The following is a 23275-nucleotide window of genomic DNA, read 5'->3' on the forward strand; positions in this document are numbered from 1 at the left end:
GTCCTGTTTTAACCATTCCTAAACCAAGTGCACCCCCAATCCTAAGACTTTTGCCCCTCTCACACACACACACACACACACACACACACACACACACACACACACACACACACACACACACACACACACACACACACACACACACACTTAGTTGTCACATCACATTCCTCACCTTCTCCAAACAAACTGCGTAGATCCCCTAAAGCACAACTTCTAGATACTCAAGCTTGATTTCACACGTATTGATCTCCAAAATGTGTCTGAATGCAATTCATTGCACAAGTACACATTGCATTCTTAGTATTGTTGCATGTAGTGCTTTAGTTCTATAGCCACAGTCTTTCAGATCAAGGGTTGGGCTGGTAAGCTTGTAGATGGTGTAAGAATATCATCTGGGGCCAAAAATCAATGATCTCCATTGACTGACAGATTTGAGTAAATGTATTTTATGGAAGCCTGTTTCTTTTCAGTAAAGGACAGAAGTAAACAAAACAAAACAAAAAAATAGATATGAAGTCACATTAAGAAATATAAATTTGTAATTACAAGATAAAATGTCCAAATTGGAAATAGACTTCCACAGTTTTGCCAGTGATACTTGAGTGGAGTACGTTTCTGGCTTCCCAGCATGCCTGGACAAGAGCTGCTCAACTCATTCATTTAATAGCTCAGCTCACTCCTATAAAACCTATAAAACGATCCAACATCACAATAAGCCGTGTAGATCCCAAGGCTCCTGGAACAGCACTCTGAGCATTCCAGAGTGTTCATACCCCAGTGTTTTTACCAGGAAACTGAAAAAGCAGAGGACCAGAAAGGGTTAATGCGCAGTCAGCCTAATTAACTCTAGGTGTAGAAGGTTCCACTTAAAAACAATATTCCCAGAAGTACCTTTCCCTGCCCTCTGGTTGCCTCACTGGCACATCTACCTAAGCTAAACAGTGTCTGAGCTATGGTGAACTTTCCCTGTGAAAGGGTAATTAATTGTCCTATATTTATACCCAAGATCAAACAAAGGAAGTTCTTTTGCTTTAATTAAGTGCATAATCTATTTAGGCATCTCATAAAGGAACACCAGCGACGGCCTGATCTGATCTCTGATTTCAGTGCTGTATTTTCAATAAGTTTGGGATGAGAAATGTGTCAAAGTAGGGCAGACGGAAATTACTTTGTCATTTCTCTATACATCAGTGGAAGGTGGGAGCATTCGAATTACAGCTGAGGCTGCACGGGTAATGATGATCATTTCTGGTGCCACACTGTCCAGTCAGATCACTCACAGAGTGTTTCCCAGCCTCCTCTCTGATTGTTGTTTTCTTCCTCTCCTCTCCCATTCATTTGTCTTCCGCTTTACTGAGACGTCCTCAGTGGGATCTGACAGAGATTGTGTTGTAAGGACTCTTTCCTCTGAAAACATGGGGGGTGGGGAGCTGATTTTCTGCTTCCCTTCCATTAAATTATTTATTACTTAGCAACATAAAAAACATACCAGATTGTTCGGTGCAAAGTAATGGCGAGAAAGAAACAGAATAGGGGAGAATTAAAATTTGTCTTACAGTGATATCACTAAGTATGACATGTTCCTGCATCCTGGTTGGTATAGGGTTAAGGTTTTAACCAGGGTTAAGGGTCGGGACGTTGCTGAAACATGTTTCTTTGAAAAGAATGTTCTTCCAGGACCAGTAAACGTTGTTTAACATCAGCACTTGCTTCTTTCTCTCTATAGATTTTGGGAATTTCCTGTATGTGGAGGCGAGTCCTAAGCCGGAGCCACAGCGTGCCAGGTTAATGAGCCCATCGGTGGGACCCGAGCGTCGTCCCGTCTGTCTGCTATTCTACTACCAGCTTCAGGGTGAAGGTCAGGACAGTTTGCGTGTGCTGCTCCGGGACGATGACCAGGAGGAGACATTGCTCTGGGCACTGAAAGGAGACCAGGGGCCCATGTGGAGGGAAGGCCGCACCATCTTGCCTCAGTCCCCTAAAGAATATCAGGTGCATCTATACTCACCCGATAGAAATCGCTGATTTACTGCATAAACATTGACTTGAGAGTAATACACAATGTGAATTGAAACCAGCATCACAGTGCTGATCGAAACGTACAGTCTTTAATTCTCTTTCTTTTCGGTTTCATTTGCAAGGTTGTCATCGAGGGCTTATTTGAGCGAGGCAGTCGAGGACACATCTGGGTTGACAACATCCATATGAGCTCCAGTATCGAGCTTGAGCAATGTACACGTAAGTGTCAACATCTGGGTCTTTCTTTGTCTTGCTTTATTTCTGTCTTCAGCCATCACCTATCATATTTGTCACTAGGGACCAAAGTGAACACACACCAAGCACCAGATGCAAGAAAAAGTTTGCTTTGACGTGTAAACAAAGGGGAATTTTCTTTGAATTAAAGGGTTAGTTCAACCAAAAATGAAAATTCTGTCAATAATTTCTTACCCTCATGTCGTTCGACACCTGTAAGACCTCTGTTCATCTTTGGACACAAATGAAGATATTTTTGTTGAAATCCGAAGGCTCAGAAAGGCCTTCATTGACACTGTAACGGGGTTCTTAGATGGAAAGGAAGGAGGCGGGAACCGGCGAACATTCATCAACTTTTATTAAATAAACAAAACGAAAGTAAACCGCGGGTAGCCCCTCACGGACGACTGCCCGCACACACATAACAAAACATTAACAAAACTCAACGTAAAGTCCAGGCCTGGTTCTCTCTCATCCTTGACTGGTGTCACTCGTCCTTAAATGCCTCCGAGCTCCCCCATGAGAGGACTCGAGACCGGTGTGGTTCGCAGGTCTTTCGCAATCACGTCCCCTGTCTCACTCGCTCCTCCCATGTTTCTCGCTCGTTTACCTCAGACACCAATATCATTTCTTCTCTCAAGACCCATAAAAGGCACTAAAGACGTCGTTCCAAAGTCCATCTCACTACAGTGGCTCTACAATCATTTTATGAAGCGACGAGAATAGTTTTTGTGCGCAAACTAAATAACAACTTATATAGTGATGGCTGATTTCTAAACAAAGTTTTGAACGTTATGAATCAGCGTATTGATTCATGATTCTGACTTTGTAACGACGTCTTTAGTGCCTTTTATGGGTCTTGAGAGAGGAAATGACATTGTTGCCAATGGAGGCCTTTCATCAGTCCTTGGATTTCAACAAAAATATCTTTATTTGTGTTCCGAAGATGAACAAAGTTCTGGGGCGTCAAACGACATTAGGGGAAGTAATTAATGACAGAATTTTCATTTTTGGGTGAACTAACCCCTTAAGCCTAAAATGAACATTTTATTTAATTACAAAAATAAAATAGGGAAAAATTCAGATTCGATTTAATTATTGCATTTATTATTTTTAGATTTATATTTTGTTAATATTTCTATTTTTTATTTATTTAAATTAAATAGTTTCTGTGCTGGAAATATTTATACATTTTAGGAATTGTTTTATTTTTTATACATTTTCGACCCTGTCGGTCACAAACAATCCATTCTGACTGCATTACTTTTGCTTTCCATGCCCACCCTGCTCTTCCCATTCAAGAAAAAAATGTATCACAGAAAGTGTTCTTCAAGTGCTCGGCTCACACAAAAAGCTGAAAACTAGGCCACACTCGCCCTGTGGGCTCTGATCTCAATCTATGTTTCATTAGTTTCTTTTCCTTCTCCTCTCTTATTTGTAAACAGAGCTTTCCAGAGCCATGCCGGGGAATAAGCAGGCAGGCCTGCTCTCTACGGTGTAGCTTTTCACAAACACAGAACAGACATTAATGTCGAACAAAGCACTTCGCTACTCGGCCAGTCACTCACAATGCAGTGAAGGTTATTTAGTGAGCAAAACATTGCTTTTCCTCAGAGGTCATATTATATTTAAACAGTGATCAGCAAAAGTAAGATTAGTTATGAATCAAGATATTGATGTGAGCCGTCATTCAGCCGCTCACGTACATGCTTCCTCCACAGGCCCCCGGCTTTGGGACTGCTCTTATTAATTAAAGTTGTTCCGAGTGTATGCGCCAGCCACTGCGTCGCTGCCAAATCTGTCCCCTGCCTCTCTGCAGAGTTCCCTTTTAAAGCGTCTGCATTCCAAACATTCTGAACTGGCATTCTGTTTCTCTGCCATTCGGAGTGTGTGCGCAGCACAGTCTGCCAAATGACACACAGCCCAATCCCATTCTCCTCCCTTCGTCACTCTTTTTTGTCTCTTTTTCTTCTCCTTAACCTGTGTTTGAAATTTCAGGCCCCTCTATTACAATATCGTTATGATAAAGTCTTGCCGGGGAGTTCTGTTAATAATTTAAAAAAAATTCATTAAAAGGGCTCTGCGAATTTTAATGAATATCAAGCAGGAAATGTCCCTACCTGACAGATATCACTCAAACAGGCGTCATGAGATATCAGAATATATTTAGCCAATCAGAAGTGTGGAATTCACAGCACGTAAGAAATCATTATGTCAAGGAATTAGCTCTAGAGTATAATATTAATTATGTGTCAGAATTCCATCTGCACTGTTGTTATTTATGTGAATATATTTTATGTGTGCCAGTTTCTTTTCTAATCTATCTTTTTTTTCTCTGGTTTCAGAACCCTTCGCTGCATTCCCGCCTGAAATGACTGGTGAGTTTCTGGCATATTGTCATTTCCTGTGCCAATGTTTGTGCTTCCTGCTTGTTGCCTAGCAGCTTGCATCACCTAAAGGGCCTTTGATAATCATTGTTTTTTTGGTTACGCTTCACACCAGCACACAGGGATTCTGTAGAGTCTGTTTCCAATCCCACAACGAAGTTTAAATGAGTCAGATTCAACACTGATTTTGTGTGTTTAGGTGTTCGTTCAGTGACGTCGGTGTCTTGATGTCAAACCATTGCTGTCATCATTACTATTGTCCTCCTCACCATCATTATTGTCATACAGACATTTGGAGCATGGGCTGTATCCCAGCATGTATCTGTAGCCTCACATCATGCGCTGTGTTACTGTATATGGTGTCGTTGTCATGCTAAATGCTGTGGCCTGTAGATTCAGTTGTGTATGTCACCTCTTGACAATGAGAACATTTCTCACCAAATTCTTCCTAAACAAAATGATCTTAACCATGCTATCCACATAAATAGCTCTGTAATTGTTCTGTACCTTAAAAATTGCCTCATTATTATTATTATGATTAGTAGTAGTGGTAGTAGTATACTCCAATACATTTTTTTTTTACTGTTGATTAAAATGTTACATTTGATGTTACATTGGGGGTAGAAATGTATAGGCTTGGACTTGGCACTGGTATCCAAATGCATAAGACATTGGTGACACAAGAATACAAATATTTATGATTCTGAAGCTGAAAATACAGAATTAATTTAGAATATTTATATTTAAAATAATGTAGGCCCCTTTTTACTGGTAACAAAAGACATTTGGCATTATCAGGGCCTAATATTCCCCCATTGCATTAAAGGGATAGTTCACCCAAAAAATTAAATTTGACAGTCTTTTTGATATGAAAATCTGCTTACCCTCAGTCCATCCAACATGTAGGTGTCTTTGTTTCTTCAGTAGAACACACATTAAGATTTTTTACTCAAACCGTTGCTGTGTGTAGGTCATATAATGCATGTGAATGGGTAACAATTCTATGAGAGCAAAAAAAGCATGCTTAGACAACATGCACAAAGAGCCCTGTGGCTCATGACGACACATTGATATCTTAAGACACAAAACGATCAGTTTGTGTGAGAAACTGAGCCATATTTATGTAACGCTATATCCAACCGCCTGGAATATCTTTACACGTACACGTACAGAGAGTGTATATTGACCTTACCGGAAGTGAAGCGCGTCCCAGGCTGTTGGATATAGCGTTGTATTTGAGGTAAAAAAATATATATAAATGCTGCTCGATTTCGTCATGAGCCACAGGGCTCTTTGTGCATGTTGTCTAAGCATGTTTTTTTTTTTTGCTCTCTAGATTTATTGTTACCCATTCACATGATTATATGACTGGCACACAGCTACGGTTGGAGTTCAAAACCTTCATTTGTGTTCTGAAGAAACCAAGTAAAAGTAAAGTATGTAAAGCGCTTTGAGTGCCTAGAAAAGCGCTATATAAATGTAACAAATTAATGAATGAATTAAAGACACCTACATGTTAGATGCACTGGGGTTAACCAGATAAACATCAACATTTCATTTTTGGGTGAACTATCCTTTTAATATACAATATATTCAATATTATATATAGGAGTTTACTGTATTACTAACACAAAAAACTCTGTAAACTTGAACTTTTCCTCAAACAGTAATTAGATAGTTTGTTCAATGTTTTGATAGACATCATACCTGTGAAATCTTATAGAACTAATTCAGTCTCTTGAGCAATGAAATAGCAATATCTGAGCTGTAACATTTATTCAGTTACAGTAACAGTTATTCTCTGGCAAGTTGTAAACTGGCTGAAAAAAAAACACAAATTTACTATACTAACAACACTTAAATGAGGACAGCGAAGCACTCTAATATTCATGGTACACCTTATCCTTGTGTAAGCATTGTTCTGGTGGTGTGTGTGAGCTGCGGTGCTACTATGGATGTCATTTGTTTATTCCCCAACAGCTGCATGATTGCGGTCAATCAGATTCAGCTGTAGTGGAATAATCCTCATACGCTCCATTTTAAATGATTGTGGAGCACACAAGCCCACTAATATCCTATTCCTTTAGTAACCAACTCCCTTTTTCTTAATTGAAGTGGAAATGATTCCCAGTGTAAGTAGATTCGTTTTCCCATAGCAGTTCCCTTAGAGGCAAAATTCCTAGATTACATGCGTCTTTATGCATAGACGAAAGGAAGAGACATGGAGGGAATAGAAATAGAGACTGGTGGAGGTTTGTGTGTGTGTGAGTGTGTGTGTGTGTGTGTGTGTGTATACACATGTGGTGGGTGAGCAGTTTTCATGCACTGCTGGGTTGGGTTCATGGAAGACTTTGGCTTGAGGCAGATGAAGCTGGCACAGATCCATGCATGCAAGAAAACAAAACTTTCCCCTAGAAAGAAAAAACGACAGAGCACACGTGCACACACAATCACCAATATACCGCATTACAAAAGGACGGCTGAGAGAACTGACATCGGCCGGTGTCTTAAGACACAATATGCTTTCATGACCTCCACATTTGGTTGCATAAGAAATTAGCACAGATTCCACAATGCATCAGCACATTTCAAGCAAACTATCAGCGATGTATCATCTGTTCACACCCCATAAAACACATGTCTGCATTCTGTGATTTAGAAAGACATAAACTCTATCTGAACAGTTATGGAGTCCCTGCGAAGGGGCAGCTGACAGGCGACGTGCATGTGCATTTGCGTGTCTGTGTTTGTTTTGTTTGTATGCAGCACCAAATCAGAGCAAAATCATTCACATACAATCCAAGATGGCTTGAAGCTATGCAGTCTGCATGCCTCTCTACCCCAAGCCAATTCTTCTGTGTCTCTCCACCAGGGGGAGCCTCACCTGGCTGGAGCGACCCCACTGTTGACACAACAGTGTCCCTGCAGCCAATGCCCACCTACTGGTATTATGTAATAGCCGGAGGGGGCGCCATTTTCCTCCTGGGCTGCGTCACATTGGTCATGGTGCTGTGTTGCCATCGCTACCACCTGGCGGCCAAGAAGAGCCAGCACTCTGTGTCCTACCAGAGCACGTACACGGGACAGTACGCAGGCGGTGGCCCCGGGGGTCTCGCCGGATCTGGGGTGGAACCGATGCTAACGATTAGGTTAGAGAAGCAAGAGCCCTGCTCCCAATGCTGAAACGACACCAACGAATCGCTTCCTCCCTCTATTTCGCAAGGACACCTGCGTGGTGCCCCTTAAAGTCGAGGATAAGGAGAAGATGTGGACAGGTATAAGCACCAGAGTTGTCGAGTTCTCTGCGACTCTTTTGTTGAGCTCCAGTGCTGGGAAGGAGGAGATCTGCTCTGCCGAAGGGACTTCCAGCCAAAATCCTGACTGGCAGGGACCCCCTTTCTCTCTTCTCTCTTCTCTCTCTCTCTAGCTGTGTGTGTTTTTGGGAGCCTTACTATGAAAGCTCTAATCTCCTGTTCATGACCAATCCTATTGTACAGTCAAAAGAACTCGGCAGCATTGCCAAACTCTGAGGAGAGCCCGCGAACAGGGACGAGAGTGAGGCGTCGGAAAACAAAGAGGAAAACCGGCAAACATTTCCTTGCATGTGTGCCGCATCTCATGTGCACATAGGAACACTTGAGGCTCGAGGAGTTTGACAAGAAGCTTCAAAGAGACAAAAGCATGAATGTCAAACACTCTGGGACTTATGTTCTTGCTGAAGAATCAGGATATGTGTGGAAGGCTTTGGTACCACATAATGTACTGCATTTTTAAACTCCCGGTACCTTGTTTGACTATTGAATGAAGCTTCTTAAAAGCGTTTTGAAGGCTGTTTGCCTTTTCAGAGAGTTCATTTTGAGTATCTGTCAATATGTGTCTATATATAAACTCCTCTTTTCTGAAAGTCACTGGGGCTTTGGCACTTACAGTATGTCTGAAGAGATACAGTATGTTTTCCGCCTATATGCAAAGGTCACATGACCCCGCCTTAGCCAGCCTACTCCTCTGATTGGCCGACTGACTGACACAACATTGGCCTTAAGACGCTTCAGTGGCATTGGTCTAGTTCAAGCCGATCACTGTTCTCATTTATTATTTAATCCTTTCGTATTCATGCTTAGCCGAGATCAACCTAAGTGTATATGCACTGACTTTATTTTTATAGCTAATGTTAAAGCGGTGTGTGTATTTGGTGTTGTTCCCCCAGAGATTTTGATTACACATAGTCTTGTAAAAGAGCAGAAGTGGAGAGCTTTGTTAATCTGCCAAATGTTAGATGGTGCAGGAGCGCTTCGCTAGCTGATTTTGCTTCAGGGAGCGAGTTGGCACGTTAGCATGTTAGCTGGAGCCATCTCCAAGTCCATCTTATAGTGTCACTCAGTACATCTGCTGATGTCTTACTGAATCGCTAACCAACCTCGTGTCTGTAGTTTTGGATGGCTTTTGCCATTTTATCAGTCGAGTTAGATAGCAGACAGGGGAAAAAAACAATTAGCATTTTGTTTTATTAGCATTATTTGCATATGACAATCTTGCTACAGATTTTTTTTTCTGTAATGTATCAAAACATGCTATATATGCAGGAGAACGTTTGAAAATGCACTTCAAAAATGTCCCTGTGTGCTGCGAGTTTTCGCTTCATCTCTTTCATGTGCTACTTGAAGCGTAGCGGTATACCTCGGAAAAAAAAATAAAAACACGCTATGGTCTGAGATGTTCTGTCCAAGTACATAATGTTCAGTGTTTTTTCCTGCACCAAACAAACACGCAAAATAGGCGCCATCAGAGCTCAGGATAGAAATTCTCCCCCCCCAAAAAATATATTTTCCTCCTTAGACATAAAGAGTCTGAGGCTTCATCCATTACTGAAAGCATCTGTCAGGCAGCCACGTCAGATTTTGGCTTCATCTAAAGCAACTGGGATGAAAGGAGAAAGTAAATCCTGATATCTTGTTATGTCCTCCATCTGGCAATAGGTGAAAATAATCCCCCATCACGGACGGGCTGGCCCTTTTCTCGCCCGTTTATCTGCTCTTCGCGAAAGAATGTGTGGGGAGATGGAAGGCAAGATCAAAGAAAAGCCTGCTTTAAATATAGACCTTCTCTGAAAAATCCAGGGTCTGAAGGGGTTTGTTTGAAACACAAAAGCACATGAAAGATCCTTGCAGACAGCCAGAGAGACCACCTGACCCGGCAGGCACATTGTGGAGCATTGTCTCCTCTTTTCCAACCTAATCCTCTATACAGTAGAGTGTGTTCTGGGGAGATGGGACACGCGGTAGCATTTCATGCGAGATGTCAGTTCAGTTCAGTTCTGAGTCGTGTGGTCTCTGTTGCGCCTCCATATTGTGAAATCTCGCAATTATTTAAGGCGGAATTTCTTTGGCCCACCCGTCCCAGTTGAATGTGTACCAACGCTGGCATCAAAATCTTCAAGTCTTGTCTCGTCTTGAGTTTGAGCAAGATTCTTTTTTTTCTGTCCTGGATGTTTCATATGCCTGTATGATTAATGTATGATTTTATAGCAGACTCTCTCAGACTAAACAATTGTGATTTGTTATTTTTTAGTCTGAATGTATAAATGAATTTCATTTAATTCTCACACTGTAAAAAAAATTATGTTTCCAATTGAAAATTTTCTAGTGAATGATCACATCTAAAATTTTCAGTTGGCCAAATTTAATTTCTGTGAATTGATGCAATTTAAATCCCAGAAATTCAATTTGGTCAACCGAAAATTTTAGATGTGATCAGTCACTAGAAAATTTTCAATTGGAGACCTGATGTTTTTTTTACAGTGCAGTTTTTCTCTTAACTATTTATTCTGAGTTGCTTAAAAAGGACATGTCAGGTGATCATAAGGGTTTAAATCTACTGTGGCTGTTTTGTGGGTTTCTTTCTCATATTTCTAATAAGGTAATGGACCAGATTACATTTTAAACCTGTCGTATAAGCATTCTTGCTTGGAGTTTCTTTCCCCTTTTGCCATCTCTCTAAAGATATTAATGAGCAAAAGCACTCAGAGGGGTCCCATATGATGCCAAGTGTCTGTCTCTGATAGTACCTGCACAAAACAGCATATGCTCTCACCCCTCCTCAGAGACAGAGACAGGAAAAGATGTTAGACGTCTAAAGTGTTCGTCTGGATAAACGGATTTTTAATGTGCAAAAATACTCCAGGTTGTATACTCTATATGTTTTGCATAAAAACAAGTCAAATATTCCACCTACAGAATTTGAACTTGATTGAATCAGTTCGGTCTATTGAAGTAGTTACTCGTGTTTACTGAACATGAATTTTTTATGTTTATTATGTCCACATTATGCTTAGTTTGCATCAAGTTCTGATGGGTTATGTGCACTTTTTTTGTCCTTTGTGAATGTGGGGCTTTGACCCTGCCATCTATATAAGATTTTTCTTTTCTCTCGACAACGCAGCATTTTCAGCCTGTTTAAATACATACAGTATGAGGTATATTTTAGCCTGTTGAATTTCGTGGTCTTGGAAATGTTGTATGGAATGTTACAATAAAGTGATATTTTTCTACAAACTGCAGCTAGAGTGGTTTGAGCTCTTTTTCATGGGTATTTGATGATGTATAACAGACGGCACAACTGTTTGTACCCAAGTCTGTGTGATCATCAGTGTACAGTTTTTTGCTATTTATGTTGGCCATTTTGTGCTCACACATTGTACTGCTGTTATTTTGCTGGAACAATAATGCACACGTTGTTTTCATGGAATGAAGAGCTTGTTTTCATGTAGCCTAAACTCAATTTGACATTGAGTGTTTCATTTGGGCTGTGTTTGTCTTCCAAACAGAGCGAAGACCTGAAGACCTTGGAAATAATCGTCTATTCAATGGCAGAGAGCGCATTGGTCAAGGTAAATCTGTTCATCAACATTCAAGCGTAGACTGGTGTATTTTTTTATTAATAAACACAAATGGTGTCTTAGACCAGAAACACAAAGTACACAAATGCGGATGTGAATGCCTGACCAATGCATTAAAAAGCACACATATTAATAATTTAATTTGAAGGAATATATATTTTAAATTAAGTTTATTTGGCATTCCCATTGGCAAAAATGTTTTTCTTGTTTTAAGCATTAAAGGAACTGTATGTAAGAAATGTATTTCAAGAAGGAGAAGGAGGCAGGAACCATTAAAAAAAAAAAACTTTAATTAATAAATAAACAGTGAGATTACTGATTACTCCTTTAAAAGTAACTTAGTTACTTTACAGATTACATGATTTTAAAAGTAACTAAGTAAGATTTCAAGTTACATTATTAGTTACATTCAGCAGTTGCCAACAACACCCCTGCCTCCTCAACATAGAAATGACAACCGTTTTTGCCAACACTCACTTTATTAAGTGCATTTTTAACAGTAACGTCAACAATGTACCTCCTGACATTTTAAGTTGAAATTAAAAAATATTTCCAGGAAAAATACTCTCCCCGAGAAAGGAAAATGACTAAAATAGCAACTCTAAATACTGTGGATAAATTACTTTAATCTGATTACTGGTTTGGAAATAGTAATGCGTTAGATTACTAGTTTCTGGGGGAAAAGTAAGGTGTTACTAGTAACTAGGTTACTGGCATCACTGGAAATAAACTAAATAAAAGTATAAACGCCAGCCTCTTAATGGATGACTGCCACACACACATAATACAACCTAAACAAAGCAACATAAAGTCCAGGCCTGATCCTCTCTTGTCCTTCACTGTCGTCGCTCCTCTTTTTATGCATCCAAGCTCCTCCAATCGCCCTGTTCTCACGGTCCCTCAGCTTGCTGTTATATTTTGGGCTACAATATTACTGTTTTTGTTGTTAAATAAATCCAGCCTTGGTGAGCAAAAGAGATGAACATTAAAATACCAACCCCAAAAGTCTTATTCAACACAGATTTGCTCCAATAAATGTAACTAGTTTTAAGTATGTTTAAATATTTTTAGTGGAAAAGAAGAACGTTTAGCTGTGAATGGCATTTAAAGTCAATTGCATTTGTTTCAGCTCTTACTGTTTTTTTTATTCAAAAGCTATTTAGGTCACATTGATACTTGCAAAATTCAATTACTGATAAGCATTCTATTTCTGTTTCCAGGGTTCCCTTTCCCTGATTGGACCACAGCTAACCCCTCACGAGAACCTCCGGTGACACGGTTCTCTGAGAAAGACAATGCCTGGCTGTACACCCTTGATCCCATCCTGGTCACCATCATCGTCATGAGCTCTCTGGGCGTTCTGCTGGGTGCGGTGTGCGCCGGTCTCCTGCTATACTGCACCTGCTCCTACAACGGCCTGTCATCCCGCAGCACCACCACACTGGAGAACTACAACTTCGAGCTCTACGACGGCATCAAGCACAAGGTGAAGATCAACCAGCAGCGCTGCTGCTCCGAGGCCTGAAGAAAGACAATTGTGAGAGGCGCTCCGTCCGCTTGTGAACTGGTGCCGGCTTGATCCAAAACTGTGAATGGACCTCACGCCGCTAATATAGGGCTGATATCTGACCGGGATTGTGGAAGGATCACTGGGAGCGTAGAGGCTTCCTGTGGACAGCTCAGCGAGAGTGAAACATGATCAACACATATCAACTTAATGACTTTCCCCCTTCAAAAACGAAAAAGAACTTTAAAGAAATGTATATTGCTATAGATTTGTAAAGAAAAATACAATCTAATAATTCTTAATGGAAGCTAGAAGAGACAGAGGGGCACTAGGAGTAGAAGACAGATCGCTTGTGAAATCTCGGCCTCTATTGTGTGAACGCTGTGGCCTAGAAATTTGTGGACATTTGCTTTAGTTTAGACTCGTGTCTTTTTGCTGACTTGCTTAAGTTCCCATCCCATCCTGTCTTTTGCCACTTTCTAAAACCATTTTGAAGTGTCGATAGTTCTTATGAATGTTTTATACATAAGTTCAGTCTGTTTGTAGCATAATGTTTTTGTTGTGGCCATTAGAGAACGAGGAAAGAAAACACGCTGTATTACATTCTGAAAAAAATCCTTTTAGATTGAAGTATTAGGATTGTCTTTTGTGTCTCGTTTTTCTCCTTTCTTTTTTTCTTTTATTGTTTATTTTTTTGCTCTTGACTGTTTGATTTCTAAGCATAGCGTTAAAGACTCTGTGCTGATAATTTCGAACTCATTTATTGCAACCTATGGATTGCTAAGGATTCAGAGCCACTGAGCTAAAGAGTGTTAAGAGAGTGAGAGCATCTTCTGTTCTCTCCTCTTCTCTTTACCCTATTCTTGAAGGAACAAAGACTCAAGCTGGCAGAGCGACTTTGGAGAAGGAGCTGGAAAATCCCCAAGCCACTTTCATGTACAAACAATCGAGCCTTAAGCAAACTGTTTTGGAGGAGAGCCATTTTAAAACACCAGTCCTTGGGTTTAAAGCCACTGGGGCCTCGGAGGAGTCAGGCCTTACGCTTACTTTCTTTCCTTTCACCTGTATGTTTACTCCATGGTTTATTTTGGGCTGCTGAAAATGAAGGGTAACAAGACCAGGTTTGGTGTAAGCCTGGGAGAAGGGTGAGAATTTCACAGAATGTTTCACCTCGAGGTGAAGAGAGCGATAGAACGAGTATGCGCATGGGGGGGAAGTGTGTGTAAATTTCTTTATTGTACCTCGACTGGCCTCTCACTCCCCAGGGCCATGATGGGAGTTCTGTTGACTTGTGGGGGGGCGGGGAGGCTTGTCTTATTAGGGAGTACGGAAATCAGCCGGAGACATGGATTGTTCAGTTGTTGGGGGAAAGTGCGATGAAGAGGGAAAGGTTGTGTGTATTCAGCTCGGTTTTCATTGGACTCTGTTGACTCTTTTCCAAGTGCCTTGGAGCTCTGGCCTGTTTTGGCTTTGCTGCAGAGCTGTGATAGTATTACCTCGTCTGTCTGGGACAGGAGGCCAACACCAAAAGACATGGAGATCCCGGCACTGGTCAGAACATTCAGAAGTTGTTGTTTGTAGACTTTGTACAGAAAAAAAAGTTCTTTTTTATTGTTATTATTATTATTTAATAAAGTATGATTAACGATACTTGTGACTGGTGTGAACTTTATTTTCATAAAGGTCTATCTGGCTGTCTATCATCAATCCATTTATCTGTCTGTCTGTAGGATATGACTGTTTGTCTATCCATCTACACAATATGTTTGTCTTGTCTGTCTTCAGTTACTGTCTTTCTGTCTGTCTGTCTGTCTATCTACAGAATCTGTTCTGTTTGGCTATCTGTATGTCCACTGTTTGTCTATTTATAATATCTGCCTGTCTACAATATCAGTCTATCTTTCTGACTGTCTGTCTCAGTGTATCTACAGAATCTATCTACTGTATCTGTCTGCCTGTCTGTCTGTCCACATAATCTGTCTGTCTGTCTATTTACAATATCTGTCTGTCTGTCTTTCCATCTCTGTATATCTCACGGTCAGTCTATCTTTCTGTCTGTTTCTCTGTCTGTCTGTCCATCCTTCCATCTATCCAACCATCTGTTTGTCTCTATCTCTCTATCTATCAGTCTATAATCTGTTGGTCTATCATCAATCTGTTGATCTTTCTCTCTCTGTCTGTCTATCTGTCTTTTTATAGATGTTTATACACTGATCAGCCATAACATTATGACACTGATTATCTCCTTATCATGGCACCTGTTTGTGGGTGGGATATATTCAGCAGCAAGCGAGTTTGAAAAGGGCCAAATTGTGATGGCTAGATGACTGGGTCAGAACATCTTCCAAACTGAAGCTCTTGTGGGGTGTTCCCGGTCTGCAGTGGTCAGTATCTATCAAAAGTGGTCCAAGGAAGGAACAGTGGGGAACCGGCAGGGTCATGGCTAGCCAAGGCTCATTGATACACGCAGGGAGCGAAGGCTGGCCCTTGGACACGTACCACCTCCATAAGCAATGTTGCAGACCATGTACACCCTTTCATGGTCATGTATTCCCTGGTAGCTGTGGCCTCTTTTAGCAAGATAATGCACCCTGCCACAAAACAAAAATGGAGTACAACAACGAGTTTAAGGTGTTGACTTGGCCTCCAAAGTCCCCAGATCTGAATCCAATCGAGCATCTGTGGGATGTGCTGAACAAATAAGTCCGATCCATGGAGGCCCCCATCTCGCAACTTACAGGACATAGAGGATCTGCTGCTAACATCTTGGTGCCAGATACCACAGCACACCGTCAGGTGTCTAGTGGAGTCCTCGACGGATCAGGGCTATTTTGGCAGCAAAAGGGAACCAACACAATATTAGGAAGTCATAATTTTATGCCTGATCGGTGTATCTCTAGCTGTCTATTTATATGTCTGTCTGTCTCTCTGTCTCTGTCTATCTGCCTGTCAGTCTACATTTGTCTATCAACCCATCTCTTTCTCAATCTGTGCATTTATCATCTTTATCATATCATATTTATCTACACACTTTTCTCTTCACTCCAGCTCTACTGAGTTTCACTGCACATCGATCCTGCAGGAAAAACTCAAAACACTGGTGGGGTAAATTTCACATCAAGTCCATTTCAGTCCCATTTTAGTTCAGCTCATCTCAGTCAATCCATTGAAATCTGTTTGCAGTCTTAATTCAGCGCCTGACCTCGCCGTGCAGCTGTGTTGAGGGGAGACAGAAGAGAGGTGAGCGCCGCGTCTCCAAAACACTGTCAGTTTAAAGACAGCCCTTCTAACTAGACCACACACAATCCAATCGAACGCATAACCTCCATACATGGACAGAGATTCAAAAATAATGTCCCTCCATGACTCATTAAATGTATCACTGTGATCTTGTCTTTCACTTCAAACATAAACAGCTACTAATGAACACAGAAGTAGAGAAACAGCATCACGCCACATGAATAAGGTTTCAGCTATGCATACATTCAAAACTCTCATTTTAGTGCAGCTTGCTGTGCATTACAGAACAGATCACAGTGGTCTCCATCTCCGTCTAAACCCAGATCCCTGCAGATACAAGGGCACATTTGTTTGTTTCCTGTTTGATGTTGACTTGACTAATGATCCATGTGCATAATTATTTTGTTCTGGCTCCTGACAGCCCCCAACCAAATAATATCATGAAGCGTCAGTTATGTGGCTCATTCAGGAATGTGCTGTCATGTAGATGCCTGCTATCGTTCCTCATTAACAGTGATGCCACGTTTCAGAAATGCAAGTCACCATCCATCAAGGAAGAGCGAGGGGCACAGAATGAAGCGGAGGAATTAGTCAGTGATCAGAGCTCGAGGTTTCTCTGATAATGCATGAGGTTTGGGTTTGTTTGCTTGAGAAAACCTTGAATTGGACTTCAAGCGCTTGTGTTTCGGGGAGTAGGATCTGCTATTTCTTGTGACAGTCTTTCTAGAAACCCAAGATGTCTTGGGCCAATACTCTCATTACAGCTCACACTGGGCTCTGTTTAAACAACCCTGCTAAGATCAATGAGATACATTAAACATTAAATTGTTTAATAAAACAGCAGAGGATAAATAAATGATATATAAATGATTTTATATATTTTATAGCTCTGGGCTTTGAAGGGAATTTTTCATTAAAAAGGGGATGTGTTGGGAAGTGTAGCTTTCTTTCTGGTATGTGTTATGTTTACTATATGTCTGACTCTGGGATTTTCCTAAGGATTTTTCTTATATTCTGAGGTTTTTGTCATCATCACAACTTCTGTTAATTTGTTCTTGCCCCAGCATGTAATGGTAAAGGCAACCTATTATGAAAAATGTACTTTTACATGGTGTTTGAACACTGATGTGTTCCCAAAGTGTACTTTACCAACCAGCCTTTAATGGTAAAAATCCACCCATATTTATAGAATCCCCATTAATCAGAAGCAGTGTCTGAAAATATGCTGTTCCTGATTTCTCCCGACTGTGATGTCATAGTAAGGGCAAGCCCCGCCCACGACTGGTGACGATCTGCCCTATTAATATAGATCCCGCCCTGAGTGAGCTGCACATAGTCCGCCATGTTTATATCCTTGCTATAGCCCCTGTTGATATAATATCTGCGCCACATAATTTTTTTTTTTTTTGGATATACAAATGAGCGTAAGAGTCTCCACAGAATAAATGTGCCAATTAAATTAGGTAAAGTCTTATGTTTATGGACTGCATCTCAAACAGGGGTCAGTTCAACATTGGATTTGCACAAAAGTTAATTTTGAAAGATGGGTCGATACCAACTGTTCATGCTCTAACTTCATATCCAGAACAAGTATCACACTTTGTAAATGTTTCACAATCAAGTTTTTGAATGTGCTTGTTAATATGCTGTTTGACTAATGTGGCTAAAGAGGATTATATAAATTATAACCATAATTGAACAAACAATACCTGTTCTATCTTCATGCAGCATATCTGGCTCTGTAGGTATCCTACAGTTCCCACATGAGCCCACCAATTTATATGATCATGACAGTACATGCTTATTGATAAGTTGAATAAAGTTAACTCCACAATCACAACAACTACATTAATTCATCAACTAACCATTGTGTTGCATTCTTAAAGTTGCCTTTTCACTCCATCTGTGCCGACTCTGGTTCGAACACGTAAGGCTGGACACAGCTGCGGACATTTTCTGACGTTTTGACTGTGTGAGATTCTCCAGTTTTGTTGTTGCTGGAGTAACTGAAGCAGGAGCTGTAAAGGCTCTTCTGGAAAGGGGCGGTGAGCAGCAGCTCATTTGCATTTAAAGGTACACACACACACACACACACAATGGCGTGTTTTTGCTCACACCCAAATAGGGGCATATTGGACATGCTGTAATAAATGACCTGTGTGCTATTTTTAGCTGAAACTTTACAGACACATTCTGGGGACAGCAGAGACTTGAATTGAATCTTGTAAAAAGGGACATAAAAGGTTCCCTTTAAAGATCAATATACTCTCAACAAGACTTAAACACATTAAACATAAGAGTTGTTCATCTTTTTGATAATAGGTACAATCATTGCATTGCCTTCTTGCTAAAAGTAAAGTTCCAGTGTAAAGCTCTCATGAGTCTGATACAGAAGCTGCTGATGGGAATGAATGTTTTACTATACTGTAGACAGACTGGGATATGTAGAGAGCTGTCAGGAGTGTTTGAATTCAAACAGCTTCCCAGTGGCAGATGGCTGGAGACGGCCTGAGCTGCCAGTGACAAGAGACCTGCAAAGGGGACAGATGCTCTGTCTGTATGTGAAAATGACAAGGGCCATCACCCAAATTGTATAATTGACGTCTCTCGTGTTACCCCGGTCTTTTTTATCCCACATAAATGTTTAAAGTCACATCAGTATTTAATGTCCATTTTTAATGTATTTGGTACGTTACATAATTGTTAAACCACATCAAACTGGGATAGAGAGCAGTCAGCCAGAAATTAATGCAAAATCAATGCAAGCTATGCTTTATGTTGAGGTTATTTTGATATAGTAATTGCTAAATGTATATTATTTATTTATATATATAAACACCCCAAATCAGAAAAAGTTGGGACAGTTTGGAAAATGCAAATAAAAAAAGAAAGTAGTGATTTCTAAATTTACTTTGACTTGTATTTCATTGCAGACAATATGAACACAAAATATTTCATGTTTTGTCTGGTCAACTTCATGTCATTTGTAAATATGCATCCTTTCCTGTCATTCAGACCTGCAACACATTTCAAAAAAAGTTGGGACAGGAGCAATTTAGGGCTAGTAATGAGGTAAAAGGGTTAAATAATGGTGTGATTTGAAACAGGTGATGTCAACAGGTGATTGAAATTATGATTTGGTACAAAAGCAGCATCCAAGAAAGATCTAATCCTTTAGGAGCAAAGATGGGCCGAGGATCGCCAGTTTGCCAACAAATACGTGAGAAAATTATTGAAATGTTTAAAAACAATGTTCCTCAAAGAAAGATAGGAAGAGATTTGGATATTTCACATTCAACAGTGCATAACATAATTACAAGATTCATGGAATCTGGAGGAATATCAGTGCGTAAAGGACAAGGCCGCAAGCCTAAGCTGAACAACCGTGATCTCCGATCCCTCAGGCGGCACTGCATCAAGAATCGTCATTCATCTATAAGCGATATCACCACATGGGCTCAGGACTACTTTGGCAAACCTTTGTCAAGTACCACAATACGTGGTTACATCCACAAATGCCAGTTAAAACTGTACTGTGCCAAAAGGAAGCCTTATGTTAACAGTGTCCAGAAGCGCCGTCGACTTCTCTGGGCTCGGAGGCATCTGGGATGGACCATCACACAGTGGAAATGTGTACCGTGGTGAATCAGTATTTCAGGTATTTTTTGGGAGGAATGGACGCTGTGTGCTCCGGACCAAAGAAGAAAAGAATCATCCAGACTGTTACCAGCAACATGTCCAAAAGCCAGGGTCTGTGATGGTATGGGGTTGTGTCAGTGCCCTTGGCAAAGGTAACTTGCACTTCTGTGAAGGCACCATTAATGCTGAAAAGTACATAGAGATTTTGGAGCATAATATGCTGCCTTCAAGAAGATATCTTTTCCAGGGACGTCCATGCATATTTCAACAAGACAATGCAAAACCACATTCTGCACACATTACAAAGTCCTGGCTGCGGAGGAAGAGGGTACGGGTACTTGACTGGCCTGCCTGCAGTCCCGACCTGTCTCCAATAGAGAATGTGTGGCGCATTTTGAAGCGCAAAATGCGACAACGAAGACCCCGTACTGTTGCCCACCTTAAGACTTGTTTGCAGGAAGAATGGGACAAAATTACACCTGAAGCACTTCATCACTTGGTGTCTTCAGTCCCTAAATGTCTTTTAAGTGCTGTGAAAAGGAATGGCAACATTACAAAGTGGTAAATGCTTTACTGTCCCAACTTTTTTTTTGAAATGTGTTGCAGGTCTGAATGACAGGAAAGGATGCATATTTACAAATGACATGAAGTTGACCAGACAAAACATGAAATATTTTGTGTTCATATTGTCTGCAATGAAATACAAGTCAATGTAATTTTAGAAATCACTTCTTTTTTATTTTATTTACACATTCCATACTGTCCCAACTTTTTCTGATTTGGGGTTGTACTTATTTGAGAAAAAAATAACTTAAAATTAAAACAAAAAATGCTTTAATTTACAATAAACTATTACCCATAATCCTTACCACTACAATTGGCAACCCAGGCTCATTGGAAATACGTTACTCTGCCTACATTTCTGCAACACCCGTAATATGTACCTCCAGGTACGTTTACCTGCACTTTTTGGGTGAAGCGTCCACCGGAGGCGCTAAGTGGTAATATTTTTTCTCCATTCCCAGACTGATCTCATGAAATGGCGTATATATGACATGCCAATTCGTATGCCATTTTGGCGTGCTATCAAGACGTCTACATAGGCAACTGACATGTAACTGACATGGCATGTAAAGAGATTAATAACAGTCCCTGTTTAGTTCAAAGTCATGTTTAGGGGCAGGGAAATATTGTTGCAATAACCTGCATGCAATCATACATCCTTCGTTCATGATCGCATTAAATTTAAAGCAAATAATAGTGCAACAATCTGCATTAAAAACACTTAAAGGGTAAGTGATTCTATCAGTGATTACTCCCTCTCATGTCGTTCCAAACCCGTAAAACCTTCGTTCATCTTCAGACCACAAATGAAGATATTTTTGTTGAAATCCGAGAGTTCTCTGACATAAACAGTTATTTTATTAACTCTTTCAAGGCCCAGAAAGGTAGGAAAGACATTGATAAAATAGTCAATGTGACTCCAGTGGTTCAACCTTAATGTTATGAAGCATCAAGAATACTTTTTGTGGGGGAAAAAACAAACTATATTGTTTCTATGCAGTTGTAAAGCCGGCATTCTGGCGTAGCTCTGACGTAACTCGTCAGCACTGGACTGTATTTACTACGTCAACAGTGTAGGAGACTGTGCTGTGACACAGCTGTTAAGAAGTGTTGAATAAAGTCGTTATTTTTGTTTGTTTTTTGCGCACAAAAAGTATTCTCGTCTCTTCATTAAATGAAGGAGTCACATGGATGATTTTAATGATGTTTTTACAACCTTTCTGGGCCTTAAAAGTGTTATTTAATTAGCTGTCTATGGAGGGGCCAGAGAGCTATCGGATTTCATCAAAAATGTCTTAATTTGTATTCCAAAGTTGAACGAAGGTCTTACGGGTTTGGAACGACACGAGGGTGAGTAATTAATGACAGAATTTTCATTTTTGGGTGAACTAACCCTAAGAAATTAGTTGAAAATGCCTGTTTTAAAACTAAACTAATGAGCACAGATTATTTCATTGGTGTGTCAACAGCCATTCGAACCAAGACTTTCCCAGTATACAGCTGTTTGGAGCACTTTTTTCATTTTTTTATTGGCCAAAAGCAATGATCTAAATACAATACTTAATCTGGTGTCAGCATCAGTGCTTTCATGTTTACTCGCATATGCCGCAGATATTCCCATTTTGGTGAGGTACTTTACCTGATCTTCCATCCTAGATGTGAGAGGATATACAACTAATGAAATGGGATCATTGGAGAATCCTTTCATATGCTGGCAAAGGGTGCTTGAAGTTTGGAAAGGGATTGTTTTCAAATCTTGTAGTTAAACATCTCTGACTACTTACAAAAAAACAGCCATTTTGAGCCTGGCTGTGACACACAACACAGTGAGAAAATGTTTCTCTATTTAAATTGTCTTACTGATAATCAAAATAAGTTAATAATAATAATAAAAAAAATCCCTTTCAGAAATAATTTAATGTACTGCCTCTTTTTTGTGTGGTTTTAAATGGAAATAAGTCTGACTCATTGTCTGTCTCCACACTGAATTCATTTGGATTGGAAAATGTGATGGCAAAGAACAAGGACCGTATCATATTTTTGTTAAGAGATTCCATAACTGCTTTCAGATCTTCTATTTTATCATGTTCCAAGACCAAGAAGTTCCAGAATCTTCTTGAGGGAGGGTATCTTTGAGTTCATTTTGTGAGCATGTGCTTGTTTATCACCAGCTGAGAGCGGCTGTTATTATTCTACCCTGAAGAACTGTTTAGCTTCAGCTCATGTAAATATCTACCTAACAACAGATTTACCATGTCATGTTGAACAAAACGAAGAAACAATCTGTCATTTTTTTCCCCCTCCTACATCACCCCCCTCCCCTTTTAGGGAGATTGTCAATGCAGAGTGCCCAACAACCGCTCCCTTCAAATGGGCATGTGGAGAAGGACCAATGCTATTTTCCATTAAGGTTGTTTAAACACCATAAGTGGCATGTTTGGGTTGATGAAAGCTGGTGTTAGCCTCGTCTCGATGCGCTGTCTGCCGCCGTTGAGGTATTTGGCAACTGTGTGCAAACTGCTGCTGAGATCAGACGGGCCTTTGTATATCTCACGTTTCCCTTCGTGCCGCAATTATGCTTCGTATAGCCAAGGTGAAATCAACACACCCATCATTTTCTTTCTGTAGTTTCACATCTCTGGGTTATTATTCCCCTATATGCAAATGAGGAGATGTGGGAGGGGGAGAAGGCAGGTTAAAAACGGCCAGTCATATGACTGTCAGAAAATTAGAGCTGTCTTTTGCAGGCTGTTCGCACTCAGTCTTCCTCCTGCCGCATTCCGAAAGCCT

At 40.4% G+C, this 23275-nt stretch overlaps 1 protein-coding gene across 2 annotated transcripts in view; it reads left to right on the forward strand.

Moving 5' to 3' along the window:
• nrp2b (neuropilin 2b) overlaps positions 1-14692 on the forward strand; it is a 190178-nt gene extending 175486 nt beyond the window's left edge. The window contains exons 13-17 of one of the 2 annotated variants that reach the window (XM_067443480.1): positions 1727-1992; positions 2142-2238; positions 4599-4631; positions 11464-11526; positions 12756-14692. In XM_067443480.1, coding sequence (XP_067299581.1) covers positions 1727-1992; positions 2142-2238; positions 4599-4631; positions 11464-11526; positions 12756-13060 — 764 coding nt within the window. In that variant the 3' untranslated portion in view covers positions 13061-14692. Of the gene's footprint in view, positions 1-1726; positions 1993-2141; positions 2239-4598; positions 4632-7512; positions 10237-11463; positions 11527-12755 lie in introns of those variants that run through there. The other variant, XM_067443481.1, reaches the window with a different exon arrangement.
• The last annotated feature ends 8583 nt before the right edge of the window (positions 14693-23275 follow it).

The sequence above is a fragment of the Pseudorasbora parva genome, chromosome 5, assembly GCF_024679245.1.
Source record: "Pseudorasbora parva isolate DD20220531a chromosome 5, ASM2467924v1, whole genome shotgun sequence".
In the NCBI taxonomy this organism is placed as follows: domain Eukaryota; kingdom Metazoa; phylum Chordata; class Actinopteri; order Cypriniformes; family Gobionidae; genus Pseudorasbora; species Pseudorasbora parva.